A 23,911-nucleotide genomic window follows, 5' to 3' on the forward strand; every position below is an offset into this window, starting at 1 on the left:
AGAGATGCACCTCTTGGAATGGTGGAAACTCAAGGATTATCAGGGGAGACAAGGAGACTGAGTTTGGTTTTGCTGTTTGAACACCCTAATTGCACCTGTGTCCCATGTGAATTCAGGGATGAAACTGAACCTTGCCACTTCAGTCAACTGAATCCGAGCCTGGCAATCCTTGCACTCGGTCACTGGAAGGAAGCCTCTGCTGCTTGCAGTGATTTCAGAGCAGAAAATTTACAGGTGGCTCATAGCACTCTCACGAAATCACAGAGGTCTTTTCCACAGACCTGGCTCTAATCCTACTGTCTTTGGGGAGCACTCAGTTGTTAAGAAAGTGCCTAAGCAAGCACATTAGAAACATCACAAGAGTGCATGGCTGCTTAAATGATCACAGAATCCAGACAAACAGTAAAATAAATTATTTAATTTATGGGTCCCCATCTGTTCACAAATATCTACAGCACATTTTTACAGGAACAGATGCATGTACTTCAGAATGTACAATACCAGGGGGTCAAATTTGAAAGTTTTCTCCCATCCTAGTACAGTTATTTAGAAATTAATTCACACCATATGCTTATATAACTACTGGATGAATTATATTTTATTTATTAGGGAATTATCTTTTTCTGTTGGTTATATATACACATGGACAATTTTTCTCAAGAATAAAAAAAATTAGAGGTCATCTATTTATGCAAATGAGTGCTTACTTTTCTCTTTGCAATGAGACTGGGTGCAGTTGTGATGACAAGTGTGAGAATGTACATTTTGTGTCTGTCTAGATCTCCTTGGCTGCAAAATATTTCTTAGAAATTATATGGCACTAGACACACATGACAAGCACTGCAAACATTACACTGTCATAAGCTAGCATGCCACAAAGAGAATTATTTTCCTCAACTTACCAAGCAATTTTAACTTTCCTTTTTGTCCTGTATACTTGTAACAGTTTACAGAGGAGAACACAGATAAAAAAGAGAAAAGATAAGTGTCAGAAGAAATTAGAGAAAATCCTTTTACTGAAAGCTACAGAACTGATTTTTGAAATGCCAGTAGTAGGCTGCAATCAAATTGTGTTGTCCTTAATCAGCTCAGAAATTTAGTGGTAAAAGGTGGGACTTTACAACTCTAAGCATTTGTAAGGTTCTGTCATTTGACTGTTTTGAAGAAAGGTGTCTGTACTCAAATTTTGAGACACAACCTTAGCTCAATACTTGTCCACCTTTTAGCAGCTATGTCATTTCTACCACCAGATGCAATTTGCAGCTATTCTTTAGCAGAGGCCAAGAAAGAGTGGAAAAGCATGGATGATGCAGAACACCACAACACAAGCACACTAAAATGTACACAGAAGGCACGACTTTCTGCTTGAATGAAAATATGCCCAGTTCCAGCCCATGTTGCTGTCTGATTTTAAAGTCCATTAAATTCACGTCACGTCAGCGAAATTTTTGAGGAGAAAAAACATAAGTACTTAAGGATCTATAATCAATAAAACACACCTTAAAAATTAAACCTTCCTCTTATTGCCAAAATTTGAGCGATACATTAAAAACTTCTAATAAAAGTACATTTATAAAAATGCCATATCGTAAATTCCGAGTTATTTTGGAAGTTCAGTACAGCAAAAGTACATATAAATAAGCTATTAATGATAAAGTGATTACCAATGTCCTGTCTTCTTTTTCCTCATACTGTACCATTTTGTACAGTGATATTTAATACAGATGGATCCACATTTATCTTAAGTACTTCTGCTTTCAAAAGTTGATTCACAGCACTGAGCAGATGGCATGAGGACATGATGGTTTCATGTAGCAGACTATGTTTGGTGCAGCCAAGGCACACCAATCCTTCTTGGTTCAGGTACAAGCACAATAGTAACACATCCTGGGGAAATTTCACATGGAAAAGCTGACAGCTAATCCCTGTAATTTCAATCAATTGCAGAATTAGGGAATGTATGCACCAGCCTAAGAGTCACAAGTCTTCCAGCAGGCAGAAATGAGAAATGATTTAATTTGTCTGCAGTGGAGCATGCTCATTAAAGCAATGGTTAAATCTCACCCAGACAAGCCAGCAACCAAAGGCAAAAAAGCAAAGTATTTTTGCTTTAGAATGATAAGAGTTTGTTCTTTCCTTCTTTATTACTCATACTAAAAAGGACCTGTATGCAAATATAATCATAGAACTCATCACAGCTACTGGCATTTTATAATGGAGTTTCTTACCAGAATTTTCAAATGGCTCAAAACTGAAATCAGGTTTCCTGTCCTCTGCCACGTGGTCGTAAGTGATGTGTGGTATAGCCAACATCCTGTCTGGAGAAGAAGGCCCATTGTCCTTGTCTAACTTAAATTTCTTCTTTTTAACCTAAAAAAACCCACATAAATTAAATTACTCCAACTAAGTCACATGGAGCTGTCTCTTCAGTGATGTCTACAATAATAACACAGTCCCCAATGAGCTATAACCAATTAAGAATGCCTGAATTACATTTTCATGATCCTACACTGTGTTTCTCATTATGTTGACCCCTCATCCTGCCAAAACTGGCTAATCACTAGATTTCTGCACATTGTCATTTCCAAATCCCTTGCCTGCAGTAAAAATCGAAAATCTGCTAGTTATGCAGCAGCTTATATAAATCAAACTGTTCTAGAATATCTTTATCATTTTATGTATGGATGCAATAAATCACACCCTCAGCACAAAGCCAATGGATATACTGCTACTGAACTCAGATGAACCTTGGAGATATGAGAGAAGATTTTTAAAGCACAACATCCTCCCCTTCTAGCTTGAGACTGCTGTGCAAGACTCTTACGAAACAGAGGATGGTGTACTACCTAATGCAAAGTTTTTGTTGCTGTATTTAAAACAAAAAATTCTGAACTTACAGAATGTGTTGATATGACAATATTACTATTTGTAGGCACAAGAAGTCTTTACCATGAAAGCTTAGAAAATCACAAAATCAATTGCTGAGGGAAACAGAAGTTTTGTTGGGTTTTGTTTGCTTTAATCAATTCAAAGTTACTATTCTGGAAATGGTGATTTATGTTTTTTTTTCACCTTTCCTTATAGTTTTCCAAACAACAGTGGTAAGTAACTGACTGATGTGCCTGAATTAGGTCATTATTACTCTTTTCCAAACCCTTAGATCCATCAAAAAAGTCAAGCCTGGGGAAATTCAGCAAATCAACTTCTACTTTATAATCCTTTTATATTGAAACTGTCAAAACCGAAATGTAAATGAAAATCTGAAACCAAGTAATAATCTGGAAAATAAGTAGAACAAATAATCTCTAGAGAGTAAAAAAATTCAATCCAATTTAAAATTTTTAAATTACTATAGTGCAAAACATTAGTTATTGATACCATCACCGATTTCTTTGGTTTTGGACTGGGTGAGAGCAGATGATAATTCCTGGCAGGTTTTCGAATGTATATTTTCCATGTAGAAGAGTCTGGGTTTTCTGCAGCGTAGCATCTCCATGCAGTCTGGAACAAATGTTTTAAGTAACAGAATCATTGATCAATCAAATTAGTGGCTCACTGCACAACACAGTAACTTCCAAGCAGCATGTCAGTCATTCTTTATTTAATGATATTCTTGAATTTGCCCTCTGGAAATAAACTCAGCATAGTTTAGAACTCTTGTTTAGTAAATAAAAACCACATAGTTAAAACTGGGAAAGCACACAGAAAGATAAGTCTTTTCAAGTGCAACTTTTATTCTCAGTAGCAAGAAACAAATAATGAGAGAGAACTCTAGACTGGACTTAAAAAAAGGTCCAAATTTCATGTTCTGCCCCAATTTCCTACCTGACTTTAGGCATTTTGCCTATTGCATCCTGTGTTACAGGCAAGATACATTACTCAGAAAAAGACAAAAATTGTTCTTTCATGCCTCACAAAAATACTGCCAGAAAAAAGAAGCAATTGTGATGTGGTCAGTAGGGCTCTATTTGGATGAAGAAATGAAACTGAGGGCACAACAGAATAGTACCAGTGGTTAACCAGGAGCCAAAACCCAAACCCAGTCCTCCCTCTTGCCAACCACCAATGATTAAATCCCATGTTCTACGGCAAAAGGGAGGAAAAGCAGGGCCAGGAAACAAGACCAACAAAAAAGCACTACTGCATTCTCTCTTAACTGTTTAAATATCAGAATTAATTAATTATGAGTGTCCAAATTAAAAAGGCAGATCCTCACTTACTACATGAAGGAGGACACACTTATACACAAACAATCTAAAGTATGGAAGGCCAGAAAACCCTAGATGAGAGAAACAAAGCAAGGCAGAATGAGAGGGGAAAACAGACAGCAGCTGGAAAGTAAAGACAATCACCATCTAAATCCCTCCAAGATTAACAAAATAGGGGAAGAAACAAATGACCTCCAGAAGAAACCAAGAAGGAATACAAGAAAAGAAAATTACTCATCTGGGCTGTTCTCTTGTCTTGTAACTATTTTGTAAACACCTTGGTTTAAGAACAATCTTTTTACAAGTCATTTGTAGAGCACTTACTGAACTGGGCTTTCAGAAGTCTGAGACTATTAGCAAATTATAATTACAACTATTAAGAACAGGTACTCAGCAACTCATTGTCTATCCTCTACTCTGGACATGCAGTCTCAGGCTTCCCAAAGATTTGGTGTTCATTTCCCAAAAGAATCAGTGGGAGCATTAAAAATATCCATTCTTTACAAAACCATACCCTACGAGTCTCAAGACTTTTAGCTAATCTCTGGCTATAACCAGAGTCTTTTTCACATTAACTCTGGGACTGTTTAGTTTCAAGCATAAACTTTACAGTCAGCTACTGTTTCCATAAAGATCCTGACCTGGAAACCCACATTCACTCATGAAGCTGGAGAAATAAGTCATATGAGAAAGAAAAAATGATATGGTGTACATCGAGTTTCCTTTTAAATTTCATCTCTGTGTTTCTAAAGCTATGTGCAGGTACTGAGTAGAGGGAGGAAAAGATGAAAAAGCCTAGAATGAAACCATGTGAATACTTCTCCAGGGTGCAATGCTGGATCCAATGAAGTAAAGGATAAAATCTCCTTAACCATACTGATACTGAACTGCAATTGCATTTATAACAGGGGAATCAATATTTTCCTGCCTGTCAATCATCCTACACGAAAAGATTGATTTCACAGAATCCCAGTGGTTCTCAGCCACCTATTCTAGACCTGAAAAGCCCAAACAACGTTTTCCTATTTAAGATTCTGATTTATTTCTCTTTAAATATGAGATTTTTAAGAATTTACTTGTCCCAATTGAAGCATAGTTGACATTTGTCTTTACAAGCAACAATGCGTTTTTTAAAAGCACAATTCTACATGAAGTCTCCTTTTTGTTCTTTTCATTACTACGAGCACAACATTTCACAACATTTTCCCCAGGCAAATTGTTTAAAAATTACAGGATAACTTTCAGTTTTGATTTTAACCAGCTTAATTAAGCAGTTTACACTGATTTGGGAGTGTACTTTTCTGCTCATTAGTTTACATTAACGATTGGATTTCCAAAACTTGCATCTGTAGCTCCTGTACAGTTTTTAATAGGAATTAGGGAGGGAAAAACTGCCAACAGCTTGGAAAAAAATCAACAAAAAACCTACTATAAATGGAAAGAAATGACACTATGCAGTATGCATGAACTCAGTACCTGTATGAGTGAGGCAGCAGCTGGAATCTGACGGTTGAAATGCTTCTGTCTTTGTTTCTGTTGTACCTTTAGGGCAAAGCCTGAACCAAGAATTCCCTGTGGAAAAAAAACAAACCTTTTTTTTTTTCCCTTTTTTTTTAAGAGTGGAGGGAAAGAACCACATGTAAAATTGCCAAATTATGTTGTGCTAATAAACTTCTATTCAGCATCATAAAACCCAACTAATTATTTAGAGGAAATGACTTAATACAGTGAAATTTTTAGTCTCAGTTGTTATTACTTACTGAAGCAAACTGTGAATGCTATCATGCCCTGATGTAAAGCCTGCTGGACTCAGACTCCAGAAAGGAAACAGAAATGATATTTCATACCCTCTAAAAGTCTCACAAAAGCTTCTTTAGGGGAATGGCAGAGTAGAGGGGAAAAAAATCAACCTGATGAACTTAACTACATATTTATGAGAAATAAAGCTTTGGCAGGTCGTGATGAAAGCCATTAGACCTTTTAACTGTGCTATGGTAATTTCTATTTCCATATATTAATCCATGGTGGGAGTGAGGAAAGAGGACGAAGAAGAGAAAAAGACATATTTCAAAATGGTCAACTGAGTTGTACAGAAAGCCATCTAATTCACTCTCAGGACAAAGGGACATGGACTAATGGCACTGGATGGTGTGAAACCCAAACTAGACTCCAAATGTAGTATAAATATGAAGTTCAAATTTAAGTAAAGAGCAAGCCATTTATGTGGTCATTTGTACAGGTATAGGCCTATATAACAAAACTTTAATAACAGGTGAAAATGAAATCTTCTATAAATCAGTTTACACGATTGTACCTACTCGAGGAAAGCACAATTCTTTTCCTACACATAGTAGAAGGCATCAGAGCAGCCAGGGATCTTGGCTCAATGTCTAAGAACTCTTTTAATCATTAAATATTTTGAAAGGAAGATTAAATACTCTTCCTATTATGTTCAGTTAGTAAAAATCAAAGAGATGACGATGCTCAAACAGCACATTTTTGGGAAATGAGGGATCATTGCCTGATCCAGAACCCACACCAGTTGGGTTTAGCCGCCACAATCACTTTTGACTGTGATCTCAGCCAGATCCTCTTACTTAAAACACCAACAAGACAGCCTGAAATAGAGCTTCAAACCCCAAATTCCCCCTTGGGGCAACTCACAGGAACAACTTCACCCAGTAAGGAAAATCCCACTAATAAAGGGGTGATTGGTGTTGTTCTGCTTCAACAAAGATTAGGGAAATCTGACATGCAAACATAAAACATGGCTGTGAAGGCACGGCTGCTACACAATCATTTAAAAAACATTTTTGTAGCATTTTAGACTGATTTTAAAAAAAACAACCAACCTCAACTAAACCCAAACAAAACGAACACCCCACCACCAGCACTCTTCAATCAAAAAAAGTAGGTTTTGGCATTTTCCATACCGATCATTTCACTTATCTGATTTCTCTTCTAAAATAAAAGTGTAAGATATTAGAATGAGGAGAGGGAGAATCATATGCTTTAAAGGAAAACTGATGCTGGAGAATTAAAAAAACTTAATTATCCTCCTCTGTAAAAGGTTATGTACCTTTAAAGCAGGAAACTAATTGTAAAAGGTCACTGGAGCTTTGGGAGCTACTATTTCACACTGTGAAGAACTTTTTATGATGGTACTTGCATAAAAGTATTCTTATCTGTTCTGTAACATCCCCACCAGTTCTTCATTAGAACTACACAAACATCTGCTAACACAACTGCTATTGTCCCTGAACTGAAAAAATAAACACATAAACAGAACACTTCAGGTGGCACAAACATTTTAACAACACAATTCAAGACTATTGCCAGATTTGTGGAAAACACAGCCTTAACTACCCCTGGCACTGAATATTTGGGTTTTCAAGCTGCAGTCCAAGTTTTGCTGATTTTGAATTTACTCTTGGTACTCAAGTGCCCTGTTTCTTTTCTGAAAGCACTCAGGAACCTGTTTTCAGTGCAAACATAGTGCCAGAACAGCTTTGAAAGGTCAGCTCTAGGTCACTTTTGAAAACATTACTTTGGCCATGGACAGATATTAATTTTCTGAAGAACTTCATCAGTGTCTCTGGCTGCTGACTGCTGTCCTTCTGCCAGTGACATCTTTTTGGAAGCTTTTCTAGAAGAAGGATGTACATGAGAAGTCTCCAGTTCACCTTGGAGAATCAGTTGAATAAACTATGAGTGAATGCCTTAAAAAAACCACAGCATCACTAAGTCATCACTAAGAAGTAATTAGAAATAATTTCCTTTACACTTCTGAGATAGGCTGGGACAATGACTTGGAATTAAATATCTCTGTCTTAAATACAAATCCTTCTCAAATCTAGCACTGCATAGAAACACCACTGCATATTTATTTAGCTTCTTCTAGATGCTCGTTTGTTTCTACAAGCTACATAAATTTCAGCTACAATATAGAAGCTTAATACAAAGCTTCCACAACACCAGGTTAAACGAAAGGTTAAAGAATCAATAACAAAAGTCCTCTCTGGTAACTAATGAATCAACATCAAACTGTCACAAAAGTATAAGATAACCTACCGCAGGCAGTGCAAAAAATGAGATTGCAAACACTGAAAAACAAGATGCAATTGTCTTTCCTATCCAGGTCTGTGGCACTTTATCTCCATAGCCAATAGTTGTAACAGTCACCTGCAAAGAGAAATAAAGAGGGCATTACAGCAAGTATTAACAGGGCACTTTGGGCTTGTTGCTCTCTCTTCCTTTATAATTTATTTCAAAGAAGCATTAGCTGCATTCCTAACTTTCCCACTGTCAGTCCATGTGACACTACTGAAGGTTAACTCTTCTTTCCAGGTTTGCTTCCCCACCTAATACTGAATGGAAAAACATACACGAAATTGAATTACAACTAAATATGCATTTAAATCTTGCAAAATAAAACCATTAACTGAAGTCTTCATGGCTTTAGGAACTGTACAGTTACTGGGATAGGGGTTGCCTGCCCATGTCACACGCTTTCCTCAGGGAAAGGCTGCCAGCAGTTCTGAGCTGGTTTGGTTTATGGGCAGGAGAGGATGCCGAGGATGCTGCAGGACTGCTGCATGCAAAGGGCACACACACTCTGTAACCAGGCACTGCCACTGCAGATTACATGGCTACAAACAGCAAGAGGAAACCTTCCCGTGGAGCAAAGACCCTGAAAACAGCCTAATGAATCACCAATTCATAAAAAACACCGAGAGCAGGAACAGATCATTTAAAGCACACATGCAGGAAACATCTGTTGAGTTTGCCTTTCAGAACTCTGAAGTGAAGATTACCACCACAGTGATGTAGCATAACAAGGCTTAATAAGTCATTATTTGCATGAGCTCAAGGAAAGAATGTATTTGCTTGAAGCAGAAGGATACATTTGGCATCTGAGAGCAATTTAAATTCACCTATGTCACCAGCTATTTCTGAATTTGTAAATTAGAGAGATTTTTATCTGTGACTTCGAGGAAGGCTAACCAGACCAGAGCATGGGAAACTACATGGAGCCCTCGAGCAACTTGAGACATAGCTCGGTTGTTGGCTGGTCAGAATTTCTTCTGACACTGTGGGCTTCAGCTGCCCAGGACACAGACACTGGTCCCACAGTCACACACACCATCCCCACCTTGTCCTCAACTTGTCCACCCTCTAAGCAAAGTCACCGTGTGCCAGCCAAACACACAACAAAAGGGGCAGCTCGAGGTGGTGATGTTTGTTGCAAGTTTCTTGCTGGTTGCTGACACTCAAAACATTCAAGTATTAGTTTTTAATTTTTAATACAAGTTTTTAAAACGTGGCCTTTTTCCAAAACTGTTTCATACCCCACAGAAGCATTGTAAGGGTTAGTTAACTACCTGAGCACTTCTGCCTGTATTCCTGAAATTGTTATTAAAATTCCACCTTAATTCAGGACCTGATGAGGTCCTGAAGGGTGATGTTATCTCCTTACCTACATAGGAGGGTGGCCTGAAAAAAAAAAATCCTGATTACAACTTTTTTTATGGAATAAAAAAGGAAATACAAAGTATAGGAAAAGTTATGGCATCCAATGACTTCTTACAGAGAAGATGATGAGAGAAAAGAATGGTTTATGTTTCTGTTTTTGAAAAAAAATATAAATCCTTGTAAGTGAAAAATTTTATCAACTATTTTGTGATAGAGTCTTAAAATCATGTTAAAATACACACATTAACCAGAAATGTGAAAAGAAATAGGTGCTTTTGAACTGGCCAAAGTATAAATGAAGAAGAATTTATATACCTTGAAGTATTTGTCTCTCCCACCACATCCCTGCTCCTGACTTCTGAATTGGTTTATATGAATCATCATTAACACAAAAAAGTATTGCCTATGATGGTTGTCAAGGAGGCTTTTTTAAAAGAAAATTTTGGAAACTGGGTTGCAAATCAAAGTGTGCAGTTAACTTTTTCTTCTACTCTTATAACTCTAAACTATCTACAAATGCATTGTATTCTGAAATTACATTTTCTTTTTTCCCCAAAATATATGCTGTTGAAACCTTACATGCCAAGTTTCTGCCCTAAGTCATTCTTTACAGCTGGGTTAAAACTCCCCAAAGAGCACAACACTAATTTTACAATTGTAAAAGAGGATATTATAATGGAAATACTGACTCAACTTCTACTCTAGCATAGTAAACATGTTGGCATAATGAAATTAAATTGATACAAGAGCTCACACAATGAATTTCATTGAAAAGCAGCCTGTAAAACAATTGCTTTAATGAGGAACAAAACCCTATTCATCCATTGACTATTTTAGAACTTTGATCTGATTAACATCACCACAGATTTAGGCATTAAGACTAATGTTGTTCTTATTAAATATGCATCAAAAGTCTGAATGGATGAAAATGAAGTAAAAACCCACCCAGAAAGAAGAAATAGTAACGTTCATCAGCACTGAGTAGGGAAAGGATTTTATTTTAGGTTATATCAGGCTAAAGTGAGCACAAGAAACTAACGAGGTAAGTAAGGATGTTCTGTCTATGAAACCCTTGCTGTGTACCTGGGAAAACTTGGATAGTTAAACAGCTGCAAAATACAATAATCTCTAGCTATAACAATATCTACATCTGTACTTTGCAAGTAACAATTTTAAAAGGCTTCTTCACATCTACCCCATAATAGTCACTGCCTGAGAACAAAATGTAGTTGGAACGTCTCACAGAGTTAAAGCTCAGAGACAAGAAGGCAGCTGCAAATGGAAGAGATGCCTCGCAAAGAGCATTTAAAAAGATCCTCATCTTTCAACTCCTGCTCCAAAACCTCCTAAACTAAACAACTCACCCTCAGAAGAATCCAAACACATCATCCCCAAAATCTGAATTTTTTTTTTAAAAAGGATGTCACAGGTGTATAGTTGGTACACTTGAGTTGCAAACCACATAGAAACTAAAAATGGCATGTCCCCTTCTGCCAAACACTGAAGTCAGTGTACAGTTCTCAACAGTTTTTTAATTGAGAAGGGGGAGAAAGGGTTCTGAATAGCACAAGATCCACAAGATCACTTTTCATTAAGCTATTTTTAAAAATTTATGTCCAACTATTTTATAAATTAAGTCAGATTACTTTTAATTTAGCAGAAGTTTTATGCATGTGAAGTTTTCAGTGGAATTTCCTATAACTTTTCAGCAAAGTTTCCCCCCCAACTTTGATTTTCATTTTACATTTAGCACATACTGATGGGCTTTGCTAAACAGGACATTGTTTTGTGCATGCTTAGGAGTAAATAAACTTGTAGATGTTTTGTTGAATTTGCTCCTTAGTGAAAAAGCCAATCTTCTAAGCTGTAATAATTAAAGGAACAAGAAATTCTCAAGTAAAGCTGTTATGTGCAGAAAACTGCTTGCTTCAATTCAAAGCAAAAGGAACAGAGAAATATCCGTGCATGGGTATAGTCAATAATTGCTTTTGGAAATAGTGTACATGATCAAAACACTGTTAGCACAGTTTTTGTAAGGCATGTTTGTTCCAAAGTGAAGGTTGGAAATTGTGTATTCATTCAGTGGATATCAAATGAAGAATTCCTCTCAGCTGCTCAGATGGGATAGAAATGAATGCTGAAGGAGAGAGGGAGGAGGAGAAAAAACCAACAATACAACAAAAATGCAAAAGCAAACACTAAAACCCACAAAACCCCCAGAGACAGTGAGCAGGTAACACTTTCTGAAGGTGATCATCTCTGACAGATTCAATGAGAACGTTTATCTTATTTTTCTAAGCATCTGTTTTTTAAATTTTATTTTTAATGTATTCCTGGTTTTCTTGGTCTTGAATCTGTATTAGATCTTTAAAACTGTCAGTCTGGACATGACAGACAATATAAGCAGACTAATTTTGAATACTGGCACTGGGAAACTGAGAGATGCACCACATTAGATTTATTTTACTTGCTAACACGAAATCTCCTTTTGAAAGACTCACAGATATCCTGCCACTGGCAGAATTTATACAGCTTGCACTGCATTCAAAAGCAGCAATAATATAGACAACTCTTTATGCCATAAGGTAGCCTTAGGTTGCTTCAAGAAGCCATAGCTGACATGGCAAATAGCTACAGTCCAGAGTTCTCAAGGAAATTCAAATAAAACCCAGGAGGCAAATTTACATATGAAAATGGAAAAGCAATATAGACTTATAAATAACAACAATGACAATGAACATTTAATTACAAGTTATGCATCCTAGGGGTGTGCCAGTAGCCAGCAAAGCACAGAAATATGAAAATACCCAACTCAAGATGCAGTTTAGGTGGGGTAACACAGATATTTAATATGGTTTACTTCAGCTGTATTACACATTCTGTTACTGCTGCCCAAAGAATTTGTGTGTAGCAGTGTACACATAGACTGAGATAACAAAAAATGTGCAGTGCTGGAGAGTGAGAAAAGGGGTGTGCAAACACTGTCAAGGACTTTTTGAAGCATTCTTTGCTATGTCAGGTAAGTGCACTTTCAGAGAAGAGAGATCTAATTTATGATGGTGTCTGAGACAGGAGTTGTGAGTTATCCTCTTCTGCAGGTTGAAAACAGGTTTTCATTGACCAGAATTTGTGATGTGTCATCAATTCAGAAATTCCTGGCTAAACTTTCAAGATCTAACACCTGAGAAGGTTTTTTTGTATGAGCTTGAGACTTTTATTAGGAAGAATCCTTGTGACTTCCCAGCTATTCACAGAATCATAGAACAGTTTGGGGTGGAAGGAAGCTTAAAGATCATCCAGTTCCAACCCCCTGAGATGGGCAGGGACACCTTCCACTAGACCAGGCTGCTCAGAGCCCCATCCAACCTGGCCTTGAACACTGCCAGGAATGGGGCATCCACAGCTCCAGTGGGCCAACTTCTCTGTCCTAACTTTACAGGGCTTTTTCCTAGCAGAAAGAAGGAAGAATATTACACTATCAAAAAATCAGAAAGGGATGGACCTGAACCCATCTCAGTTTTGTTCTGCTGAATCTTTCTAGCAGTTAGTGGAAGTGTGTTAGAGCAGAACAAGGACACCTAATTCTACTTGTAATGTTAAGAAAATGACTTCATTTGTTCATTGCATGCAGTCTCACACCTCATGTGGCATGCTGCAACACAATAGAAGCTATAACAGAGAAAAAATATCATAATTAAATGTATTGATTAAATAAGTTTATTGTAATTAGGAAGACAAAATAACTAGCATGCCTATTAACTGAACAATAATTCCCTGAAAGGAGAATATTTCAATATCCTGACAGATCGTGTTGCTTCTATGGGAGGTTTTACTGTATTTTCAGTAAGCCAATCTGGTCTGTCACATACTCAGTTTTTAATGGCAATGCCAATGACAGCATGTGTTTTTAAATGCAGCTACATCTGCCACTGTTAATTACTGAGTCATCTGACCACTGTAGTGGAAAATAAAAATGCCATAATGACATGAAAGCATTGAAAAAAGCTACTTGACAGAAAGCCACTTTCTTGTGCTACACAGTAAGTCTTCTGGTCCTAAGAAAGCCTGTATTTAACCATGGCAGACAGCAAGAAGAAAGAATTCTACAGCAGATCATAGCAGCAAAACAATACAACAAAACAAAACTGTTGTATTCAAAAAGGGCTACATATGCACTTTGGAACCAGCAGACCTGCAGTGGATTTGCTCATCAATAGATCTTTCCTTCCTGAAACAGCAAGTGATAGTTTGTAAAGAGAAGACTACATAAGCAAAACACACAGAGGTTTATTAAAAACATTTCTTCATATGTATTCTTGAATACATATTATGTACTTTTTAGTGAAATGGAGGTGTTAGTCCTATCACTCCTATACAGACTTATGAGTTAGTCTTGTTTTCAACCGAAAAAAAGAGACAAACCATGCCTTTTGATTTAAAGCAGCAAAGAAAAAGCTCTAGAAGATCAGCACATTTTGAAAGTGCAAGTATGTTATCAGTGATTGCTAAGCATTTCAAAATCCTGTGGCACTTAGTGATGACAGTTTGTTTGATTAAGCTAATAGAATTAAAGCAGATAAAAATAGCCATTTCTGGAAGGCAAATGACAAGGAAAAACAGCTTCTAAAAAGTACCTTTCTCTGCAATAGGAAACAGAAATGAGAACAATTACAGATGGGAAATCCCAGAACGAAATTGCCAACCTAGTATTTTTGTATCGTGAGAGAACAAAAGAGGGAACAGTTCTACTGTACTAATACCAGCAGAAGCAGCAAAATCAAAATGTTTATGAAAATATAATTCCAGATTAGAGCTGCCACACTCATAAGTGCATATAATGAACAAAGACACAAATGTCCCTAGTACTACCAATAAAGGAGAAATTTTCTACCAGAACTAAAGATACATCTACACGAAAGTTATGGTAGCACCTTAGAAAAAGCTGAGAAATCTCTAAACAAGATGGTTACAACACAGCACACACAAACACTGTGTAAAGACACTGAGTGGCTCCCAAAGCAATATAACCACCTTAGAAGAGTCCTGTGCCTGGATTTCCTATCTATCTTCGATGCTTCTTGCTCCAGAATGAATCCATTCTGAATAAACTGGGAATTACAGTCACAAGTTAAATTGCAGAACATAGAAAACTGTTTTAAGGAAAAAACCCAACCTAATAAAAAGATGGACAAAGAAAACCTAAACACCAACCCCCTCTCAAAAAAACTAGCCCTGATTTAGCAAGACTCCTACTGCCTTGGACAGTTGAACATTACATGACAAAGGTAGCAAGAAATTATCACTGTACCAATAGGGAAGACAGGATAAAGAAACAGAACGTGTTTCTACATTTTTTAATGTGATCACTTCAGATCACATAAAACTGTAAACAGCAAATAATATTACTAATCTTCTATAGTATTTTTGTAGTGCCACAGAATTACAAAAGCAGGGAGTGTATTGAAGCAGTAAGAAGCTCTTTCAAAGTGCTGATCTTACTCCAAGTTTGCTTGAATTTTACTCCACATTGGACAGAGTTAACATGTAAAATTGCTATACTTACTACTCCCCACCACAGGGCATCTGCATAGCTGCCAAACTCCGTTTCTCCAGAATCATTTACAGCATCTTTCTCAGCCAGGTACACAAAATAAGAGGAAAAAATCAGGCCCAGAAATCCAATGTAGAGTGTAGTTATCAGTTCCTGCAAAGAGAATCCAAATAATGACATTATAATCTCACTGAGACACTTCAATTTCCTAACACTGATTATAAAGGACATATTATATATATTATAATATATACATATAATAATATTATATATAAGGATATTATAAAGGATAACTGGAAGAGAAAATGCAATTTCAGCAATTAAAAAATATTGACACTGAGTGTCGGCTTTGCAAATCAACAAAAATTCACTGAGCTCCACAGACAACACAATCAAAACAACCTCCTCACACAGGACTCATTAACCTTCTGGCCACCAAAACGTAGCTGGGTAACTGTTTCAAACTGTGCCAGATTCAAAATAACTCTGGAATTCAGACACATATTTTAGGAAATATTTGGACTAGTTTTTAGAAGTCTCATTTTCTGTTGTTGAGTCCAACTACAAGTCAAAATTTGCCAAAGTGGCAGTGAATATAAGGCACAACAACCATGCTTGGTTAAAATAAATGACTACTTGCCTCCACACTAAATATAAGTGGTATCAACAGCAGGGCTGAATGTATGCAGTCCTGAATATAAAGGCATCAGCTGTGCCTCCCTCAGACTGCCCAACCTTACCTGTCTGTGTATGAACACCACTGACCCCAGCAGCCTCCAGGTACCGCCCTGACGGTCAACGTGCAGCATCCGCAAAATCTGCAGGAAACGGATGCCCCTGCAACATGATTTTCAAATTGATGAAGAGATCAAACACACAAGAGAAGAAACAGAGGAGGGAAAGGGAACTCTAGCTTCTAAAGGACTGTTTTATCAGTATTTTATTTTAGGCTGAGCAGCCTGCAGCTTTTAACTCCACTCATCCAACTTTCTCCTTGTTTGTTATGAAGACAGTTTGGGTAGAGTGTCCAAGGGAAGAACTGACCTTTGTACACATGGCTAGTAAGGATAACTCAAGGATTCAGGAATTTGGGACACAAACTGTAAATCCTCTAAAAATCATTCATCAACTCATGCTCACCAGGGTGGGAAACAAAATACAGTACCAGCTAACTGAAGATCTGATTTCCTTATCTTTGAGGAATTTCATAGGCAATTTGAACCAGACAGTCCAAGAATATTTTAAAATATTTTTATGGGAGCCACTGCAATCCTGGAGCATGGCTGCAATTAGTGTAAATAGCAAAGAACACATTAATCCAAGAAAACCAAGTGGTGTGACCTTCCTGAGCACAAGGTGGATTCAGCCCATCAGGAATTCACAACCACAGACACTTTATGAAGAGGCAGCTTGAAGCATTTTATATCAGAGCTAAGAAGCATCAAAGGGTTGCTATAAAACTGAGCTAAGAAACTAAGCCAGGATTTGGGTAGAACTCACCTAGCTGGGGAAACGGAGAAAGAGAATGAGCTTCTCCATCCCTACTAGCCATAAAAGCATTACAACAAAATTTTATCTCCCCTACACTTTATGGGATCACCAATCAGGTCATCAGGGATCTGCTCTCTTACATGACACTGGGCAGTGACTCATTTTCTGCTGCAAGAATTGAACAGGAGGTAAATTTAAAAAAAAAGAAGAAACACCACCTTGCTCAGATAGCACTACTTTCTTTTATCGCATATAATTACCTGATAGCAGAGGTTGCAAAGACTTGACCTTTAGAGCCCACACAAAGAACTATCATGGAAGCAACAACTACAATTAAATCTGGAAAATAAAAGTCAATTGAAGAAAATGAGTTAGCAACATCTTGCAATACTTCTGCAGGACTACTAGAACCAAAGACCCTATTACTTTAACAAGTTCAACAGTCACTCCTAATTAATATTTCTGTTTATATATCAAAAAATCTCAATAGTGGCATGTAAAAAACAATTTCATCATGTGATATGATGGAAAAGTTGTACTGAGATGGGTCCAAGCTGGCCACAGTCTAGATGAATGAGGAGTTATTGTCAAGCAGCCTGGAATCCTTGTTAGCTTTAACCCAGGAGGAATTTCAGCAGCTTCCATCTATTCTCTCTTCTCCAATCCTTATTTTCTCTTCTGTGCTTAGACAGGATTTTAATTGACAAGAGATTGTGAGGTTTATTTCATATATAAGAAAATTGCCTTGCTATCATTTCATCAGTCCAGGTCTAAAAGAGAGAGAAAATTGGAATTAGGGTATGAGTCTAGTGTAGTTTAAGTCAGCCAGTACTGTACTCTAAATCTATGTGCCTCAGGCCTAGTAAATTTTGGAAAGGAACTCTGTATTTTGGAGAATTAAATAGTTCTTGATCCATATCTGGGAAAGCAGAACTGCATTTTGCTTTCCAAACAGAATTAATCAGGATGATGTTTCAGAATGCTTAGTGTTCTAGCACTCGAGAGAAATGGATGGTGCCCAGAGCGCAAAGATGCAGTCCAAGTCTTTCTATAGCTGCAGTCACACCTGAGATGCAGTTGCTATTTTTATATATATATGGATGGATGGATGCACAGAGGAGCTAAATTAACCTATTTTATAATTGTAAAAATACCCAGGTACAACATTTTCTAATTTACATCCAGGAAAACTGTAGACAGTTTATGAAAACCTATGTCCTGTACTCAAGATCATATAATGTTTCTGAGTAGTGGAAAAATCTAAGTCACAGAACAAGAATTACTATTCTTCCATAACAATACTCCTCTTCCAATGTCTGATTTATTTAGTCCATTTATATTTCAAGTACTTAAGTACAGGGCAAGGGTCTTTGCACAGTTCTTTCAATGCCGCCTAGCAAAATACAGATTGCTTTTGGATTATGTTTCTTTTGGTGAAAATGTTAAATGAATGACAAGCATTCTATAAAAACAATGCCTAGTGACATATATGGAGTATTTGGATGCAATTTCCAAGAAGCCTTAAGTCATTTTAGGAAGCCAATTGAATCCAAAGGGAATTAAGGTGTCCAGCTCCAAATGCATCACTGAAAACCAAATCTTAATTCAATTGATACACAAAGCAACTACAGTGCATCTATTGTGCTCTACCATGCAACACACAGCTCAATTAGAGTGCAAAATAAACTCATAATAAACTAGTCACATGGCTGCTGAAGGAAGAAAAAAACCGCTGTGCAGTATATTTGAAAAAACACAATTGTAGCTCTTGTACAGTGTCTGGGGTCCTCAGGTCACAGGAGACAGGACTATGGCCAAGACTTATTCCTGGCAAAACTTAAGATCACTTCTGAAAAGCAAACGCTGCTCTTCTGGAAAAACAAGCCAAGCTGCATTTGTTCTCAAATGACAGTGCCATGAATTCCTGAAAGGAAATTCAGATCTACATTCACACTAATGACAGGAGCTCTCACTCTAACTTGGCTTCAACTGCTGTAGAAGTTCTACTTCTAAAAACCTTTAGGGCGAGTTTTACTCGATGTTTACATCACCTCTGCAAGCTTTGCATACTCACCAATGATTGAAATAGGCTTCCTAGCAAAGCGCAGCCTTCCCCATATCCCCACGTATTTACTGCGGCACCCTGCTGACCACAGCCGAACCACGTACTCTGTTCCAAAGAACACCACTAACACAATTTCCTAAAAGAAACACACGGGGAACGAGGTTAATTCTATCCTCTATGTATGTCTTTCATCTCTTTTCAGAATGTATTAGAGAGAAGTAAATAAAATGTAAAATTAGGAAGGTGACAAATATATCAACTATACCAAAAATGATCTGAAGTAAAATAGAAAAACCTGAAAGAGTAGAGAAAGAAAATATGAGGAGCAAATTGAAATACTTTGATTGCATGCAGTTTGGCTTGTCTACACGTACTAAAACTGAAAACCATTCTGTGCAATTCACTTGGTCTAAGTCAAACAAAAGGTTTCCTGACTGAGCCAAAGAAAACAAGCAGAGTCTGTATTTAGAAGATGAGCATTTTGCTAGCTAATTTCATTTTGGGAAGAGGTGTGCTTCACATACCATTTACCACATCAGCTTAACTTCCCCTTATTTATACTTTTTCAGTGTTCCTTTAAGCTCACATGGATTGAAAAACTGTTTCTAGTATCCACCACCAATATGTCAGTCTCTAGGTAATCTGAAGAAAAAGCAAGCTCCCTAACACACCTTTCTCATCCTCTTGTCAGCATTTAGGGATTTTAGCAGAAACAGGGATCTAGTCCTGCAGCACTGCTTGTATCAAGCTCTTAGAAATTACTTACCTATACTAAGTTATAACTTTGGAAATACCTCCAAGATGACAGATGTCAAAAACAACTGATATTCTTACTGACTGGACAGAGGTACAGTTAGGTCCTATTTGGAACATCATCAATGTGCAGATAAACCTTGGGTTTTCTACAGACTAGATAAGCATGGCATACCCAGCATAGTTTCCTTGAGTATCAGGGAGCTGAAATCCTTCCTTATTGGCCAACTCAATAAATAAATGGCCACATTCTCCATCAGAGCCAACAACAAAATCTACTTATTGAAATGGTAAGAGTGGCATGTCATTGAAAACACACAACACATGGCATAAAGTAAGAGTGCAGCTGAGAAACCAGTCTCAAGATGTCATGATTACACAAGTTAGTGCAGATAAGAGAATGAGCTCCTTATTTTAAAGTGTGATTTCACATAAAGAGCAATTGCAGAGATCACAATGTGCTGTTGAACATTCTACCCAGCCTTCTCACATATTTCCAGGGTTCACTACTGTTTTGCATAACTAATTGGCAAATGGGACTCAAGATGGTACCCATGATTATTTTCTTAATTAACTGAAATAGCCAGGACATAGCCCTAGTTTAGTCAAGATGAATGGGAGTCATTATCACCTTCAAAAATGCATGGGACACTGCCCTGAATACTGAGCAAAATAATTGGGCTGTATATTAAAAATAATGGGGAAAGGGTTAGGCATCAGTTGACTTTGCTATAATATTTTTTTGTAACTCTAAAACATTTTGATGGCATAGAAAACCTGTTCATCTCAGGGCAAGAAAGTGTTGAAGTTCAACTTTGTGACATTTCCAGAAAAGCTGGTAGAACATGAGCCAGGACTCTTTCCCTTAACTTTGACGTCTCATAACCCATGCAAACATCAGATGCAGTAGAACAGCTTTCACAATTGTTTATAGTCACTTGTATTCAAGGTAGATTGATAAGATATAACTTACAATATAATATATAATATATATGGTATATATATATAATTATAATATTAGAGTATTGGTTGTAATAAACATAAAGCTCAGATCCTTCAACCCAGCCAAGAACCTCTTCTAGAGCTTCCTTCTGAAAGGATCCACCAAACCGCTCCATCACTTTTTTTTGTTTAAAATTGAACTATTATTAAATATTTTCCAATAAATTAAAGACACAACGAACATCATAAATTAAAAGAAACAGCAACTGCACCAGATGATTTAAGGAAAGCATGTGTCTTATGAGAAGCTTCAAATGCAATGAAACTTTCCCTTTGTCCAGTCTAATGTCACTTATGAACCAAAACTGAATGGGAAAATTATGAGCTCTGCTTGACATGAGGGGCTGAGGAACTGTCACAGAAAATAGAGCACCAGAGGAAATTTTCTCTGTTTAGGTGATTGTATTCCTTCCACAGACCTGGTCAATAAACCCTAATATCCAAGTGCTCTTCCTTATGCAGAGGAAAGCCACACTGTGCTTTCTAAGATACACAGAACAGCAAAATCAGATGGCAAGCACACAAAGAGACTCAATAAAGTAAAAATCCCAACTTGATGAAGTACAAAGAACAAAGATAGGAAGACAAATGGTTTCTCATATATATATATAAACACTTACTGAGCAACAGCAAGTCTCAAAAACGCTATTTAGGACTGGCGATTTCCCCCATCTTAACCTCCTCACTTCCAAAGAGCTTGTAAATCACATCTTTCCAGAGGAAAACAAGTTTCCCTTCATCATTACCACGGAGGAAAGACAATTTTACAAAAGCCAGTTCCAACCACATAGGGAGAAAAAACTGTCCTTCATTCAGAATAGCTCATCTGAGGAAGGGAAATACGGCTTCACATCGTGTGTGATAGCACAGATAGCGCTGTTCAGACAGCCCCCAAAGCAATTACTAAAAGCAAAAGGAGAGGGGGAAAAGCTACCTTGGTAAGCAGAGAAAAACCCAGGGGAAAAGTGAATGTTTCAGCACAATGGAACCAGGAAAAGCACGGTGACCAGGCACCGGGGCCCTGTCGGGATCACCGGAGGAAGGGAGGAAGAGAAAGCCTGGATTGTGCTTGAAGGCAGCGAGCGCTCCCCACGCAGGACATTTGCATGGGAGCTGTGTGCCTGTGCTCCCTAAAGCCCCTCCATGGTTCACTGGCAAGTATGCAAATGGGGGCTGTCCCCGAGACAATGGGACAGACACGCACTCAATGGTTACTGTCACCCAGCCCTTTGGTGACATGCAGACAAGCCCGGAGAACACTGATTGTCCTATACACTCCGCTGACTGGAGGGAACGACCAGTCGGCTTACACCAAGACACATTTTTCACTCCTGACGTTTTGATAAAGGCTTATTGACCTAAATGAGACCCAAGTTATTCAGGGAACATCGGGGGTGAAAGTGCACAAGCTGTTCTTCATGGTCATACACAAAAACGCCAGGTATCCATTAGCAACTGGCAAATTCCCCCTCCCCGCCCGTGGCTGTGTGACAGACAAAAGTGTTTTTAATATCTTGTGTTGCATAAATCTAATAAGTAGTCTCCTGGGGGCGGGGGAGGCTGATGAATTTCTGTGTGCTCTTATATCAGTGGCCAGAAACTTGTAGACAAAAAAAAAAATGTACATTAGAAAATTATGTTCTCCTGAGCTACACTCCCTGTATTTTTCTGATTAACAGCTTACCATGAAATTTACATGCACTACAAGAAAATAACTGCCTGAAATACACGAGTGAGCATGAGAATAAAAGCTCAGTCAAGAAGTTTTCTCGGTTAAAATTGCATACACACAAGAACTACACCGTGCAAGGACACATTCAATCCAATGTGCAAGGACACATTCAATCCAATGTAATGTATTAGCAATCTCCTTTCTACAAGGTGAAAACAGAAATACAACACTGAAAACTTACATGGTATTAAAAAAAACTTACACAGTATAAAGAGCCCTTTAAGATGTGACAGTCATGGACATCCACACTATGGACATACAGGGGCTGTCTCAGTTAAGAGAAAATACTTTTTTCCTTTTAATTATTGATGTCTACATGGTACCCTCACTTCTGCCATCCTTCCTGTACAGCCCAGGTATATGTATTGTGCCATTTTCCTGCCTTCTCACCCACATAATCCCAAGCAAAGCCAAGTAAAATATGGCATAATTTAATCATCTGGTTACAGTACAGCTCTCACCATCCAATGAAGGAACTTAGGCAGGATCAATAAATACACAGTTGCCTCACAAACCATACCCATGCTATCTGCTAATACAGTCCATAGCTCCAGAGTTCCCAGGGTATTTTGCTAATAAATGCATCTTGAAAAACCCTTCCTTTATTTCTCAATCCTCACTAGATTGAAAGAGCTACAATCCTCTGATGGGAGGCATCCAATACCTGCATTGTGAAATAAAGTACAGTAGCAACTCCAAAAAGGAATGACAGGGTCCTAAAACTTTAATGAAAGAGATGTTTTTAAGCTATTAGATTAATAACTTGGAGGGAACAAAACCACAAAATACTGAAAAAAAAAATGGATCATGACACCACAACAACAGCTATTTAACAGATACAGAAATTGCCTCTGGAGGCTAAGAATGCATCTGTATAGAGAAAATATTGCCTGAGGCTCTGCCTGTAGACCTCAAAGCTGTAACTGGTTATGGAGCATCAGAGACATTCAGGCAAACATTTGATATGGGAGGGCTAGATGCGGTCATCTGAAATCTCTTATGAGCAAAAATGTCTTTACTCGGACTCTAGATCTTTTTCAATGCACACCATAAGAGAGGTAAAACACACATCCTAGGAGGAAGGCAGCAAAGCATGCTATTAATATTAATAGTTAATATTTAATATTAATTAAATAACATAATAACTATTATGTTATTCTGACGGCCTACAGAATACTCAAAACTGAAGACAATATACAATTTATTTTATCTCCCATGGAGGTGCCTGCCCTAAGAGGAAGGAGAGATGACAGGCACAGGAACACAAGAGGCATTGGTGAGGGGGACAGCTTTAAGACTTTTAAGTACACATTTCTTGTACTGAAGAACTTCCTCCCATCTCAACATTTCACTGGGAATACAATTTTTACCCTTATCTGCCGTATCGCAAGCACTATTACATTGCCCTCATAGGAGAGATAAATCATGTTCTTTCCACAATTCTATCAAATCTGGCTTCAAGGATGATAAAGTTCCCATTAATTTCTTTGAACAATGAAATAATCCCTCATGTACCTTACACAGGGATTGCAGGCCAACAATCATTACTCCAGCTGTGAGACTCCTGTGGCTCTACTTGCACTGAAACCTATTTTTCAGCCAAGGCAATGGAATATTGCTGCTACAGAGCAGTAAGG

At 37.6% G+C, this 23,911-nt stretch overlaps 1 protein-coding gene across 4 annotated transcripts in view; it reads right to left on the reverse strand.

Annotated features, from left to right (window-relative positions):
- KCNQ1 (potassium voltage-gated channel subfamily Q member 1) overlaps positions 1 to 23,911 on the reverse strand; it is a 332,124-nt gene that overhangs the window by 234,964 nt on the left and 73,249 nt on the right. For 2 of the 4 annotated variants that reach the window (XM_014887301.2, XM_088166668.1), the window contains exons 3-10: positions 18,797 to 18,923; positions 16,983 to 17,061; positions 15,972 to 16,068; positions 15,244 to 15,384; positions 8,280 to 8,390; positions 5,685 to 5,780; positions 3,379 to 3,501; positions 2,229 to 2,370 (exon numbers count right to left, since the gene is read on the reverse strand). In XM_014887301.2, the coding sequence (XP_014742787.1) occupies positions 2,229 to 2,370; positions 3,379 to 3,501; positions 5,685 to 5,780; positions 8,280 to 8,390; positions 15,244 to 15,384; positions 15,972 to 16,068; positions 16,983 to 17,061; positions 18,797 to 18,923 (916 nt within the window). Of the gene's footprint in view, positions 1 to 902; positions 930 to 2,228; positions 2,371 to 3,378; positions 3,502 to 5,684; positions 5,781 to 8,279; positions 8,391 to 15,243; positions 15,385 to 15,971; positions 16,069 to 16,982; positions 17,062 to 18,796; positions 18,924 to 23,911 lie in introns of all 4 variants that reach the window. The other 2 variants (XM_088166667.1, XM_088166666.1) reach the window with 2 other exon arrangements.

This window comes from Sturnus vulgaris, chromosome 6, assembly GCF_052056855.1.
Source record: "Sturnus vulgaris isolate bStuVul1 chromosome 6, bStuVul1.hap1, whole genome shotgun sequence".
Classification (NCBI taxonomy): domain Eukaryota; kingdom Metazoa; phylum Chordata; class Aves; order Passeriformes; family Sturnidae; genus Sturnus; species Sturnus vulgaris.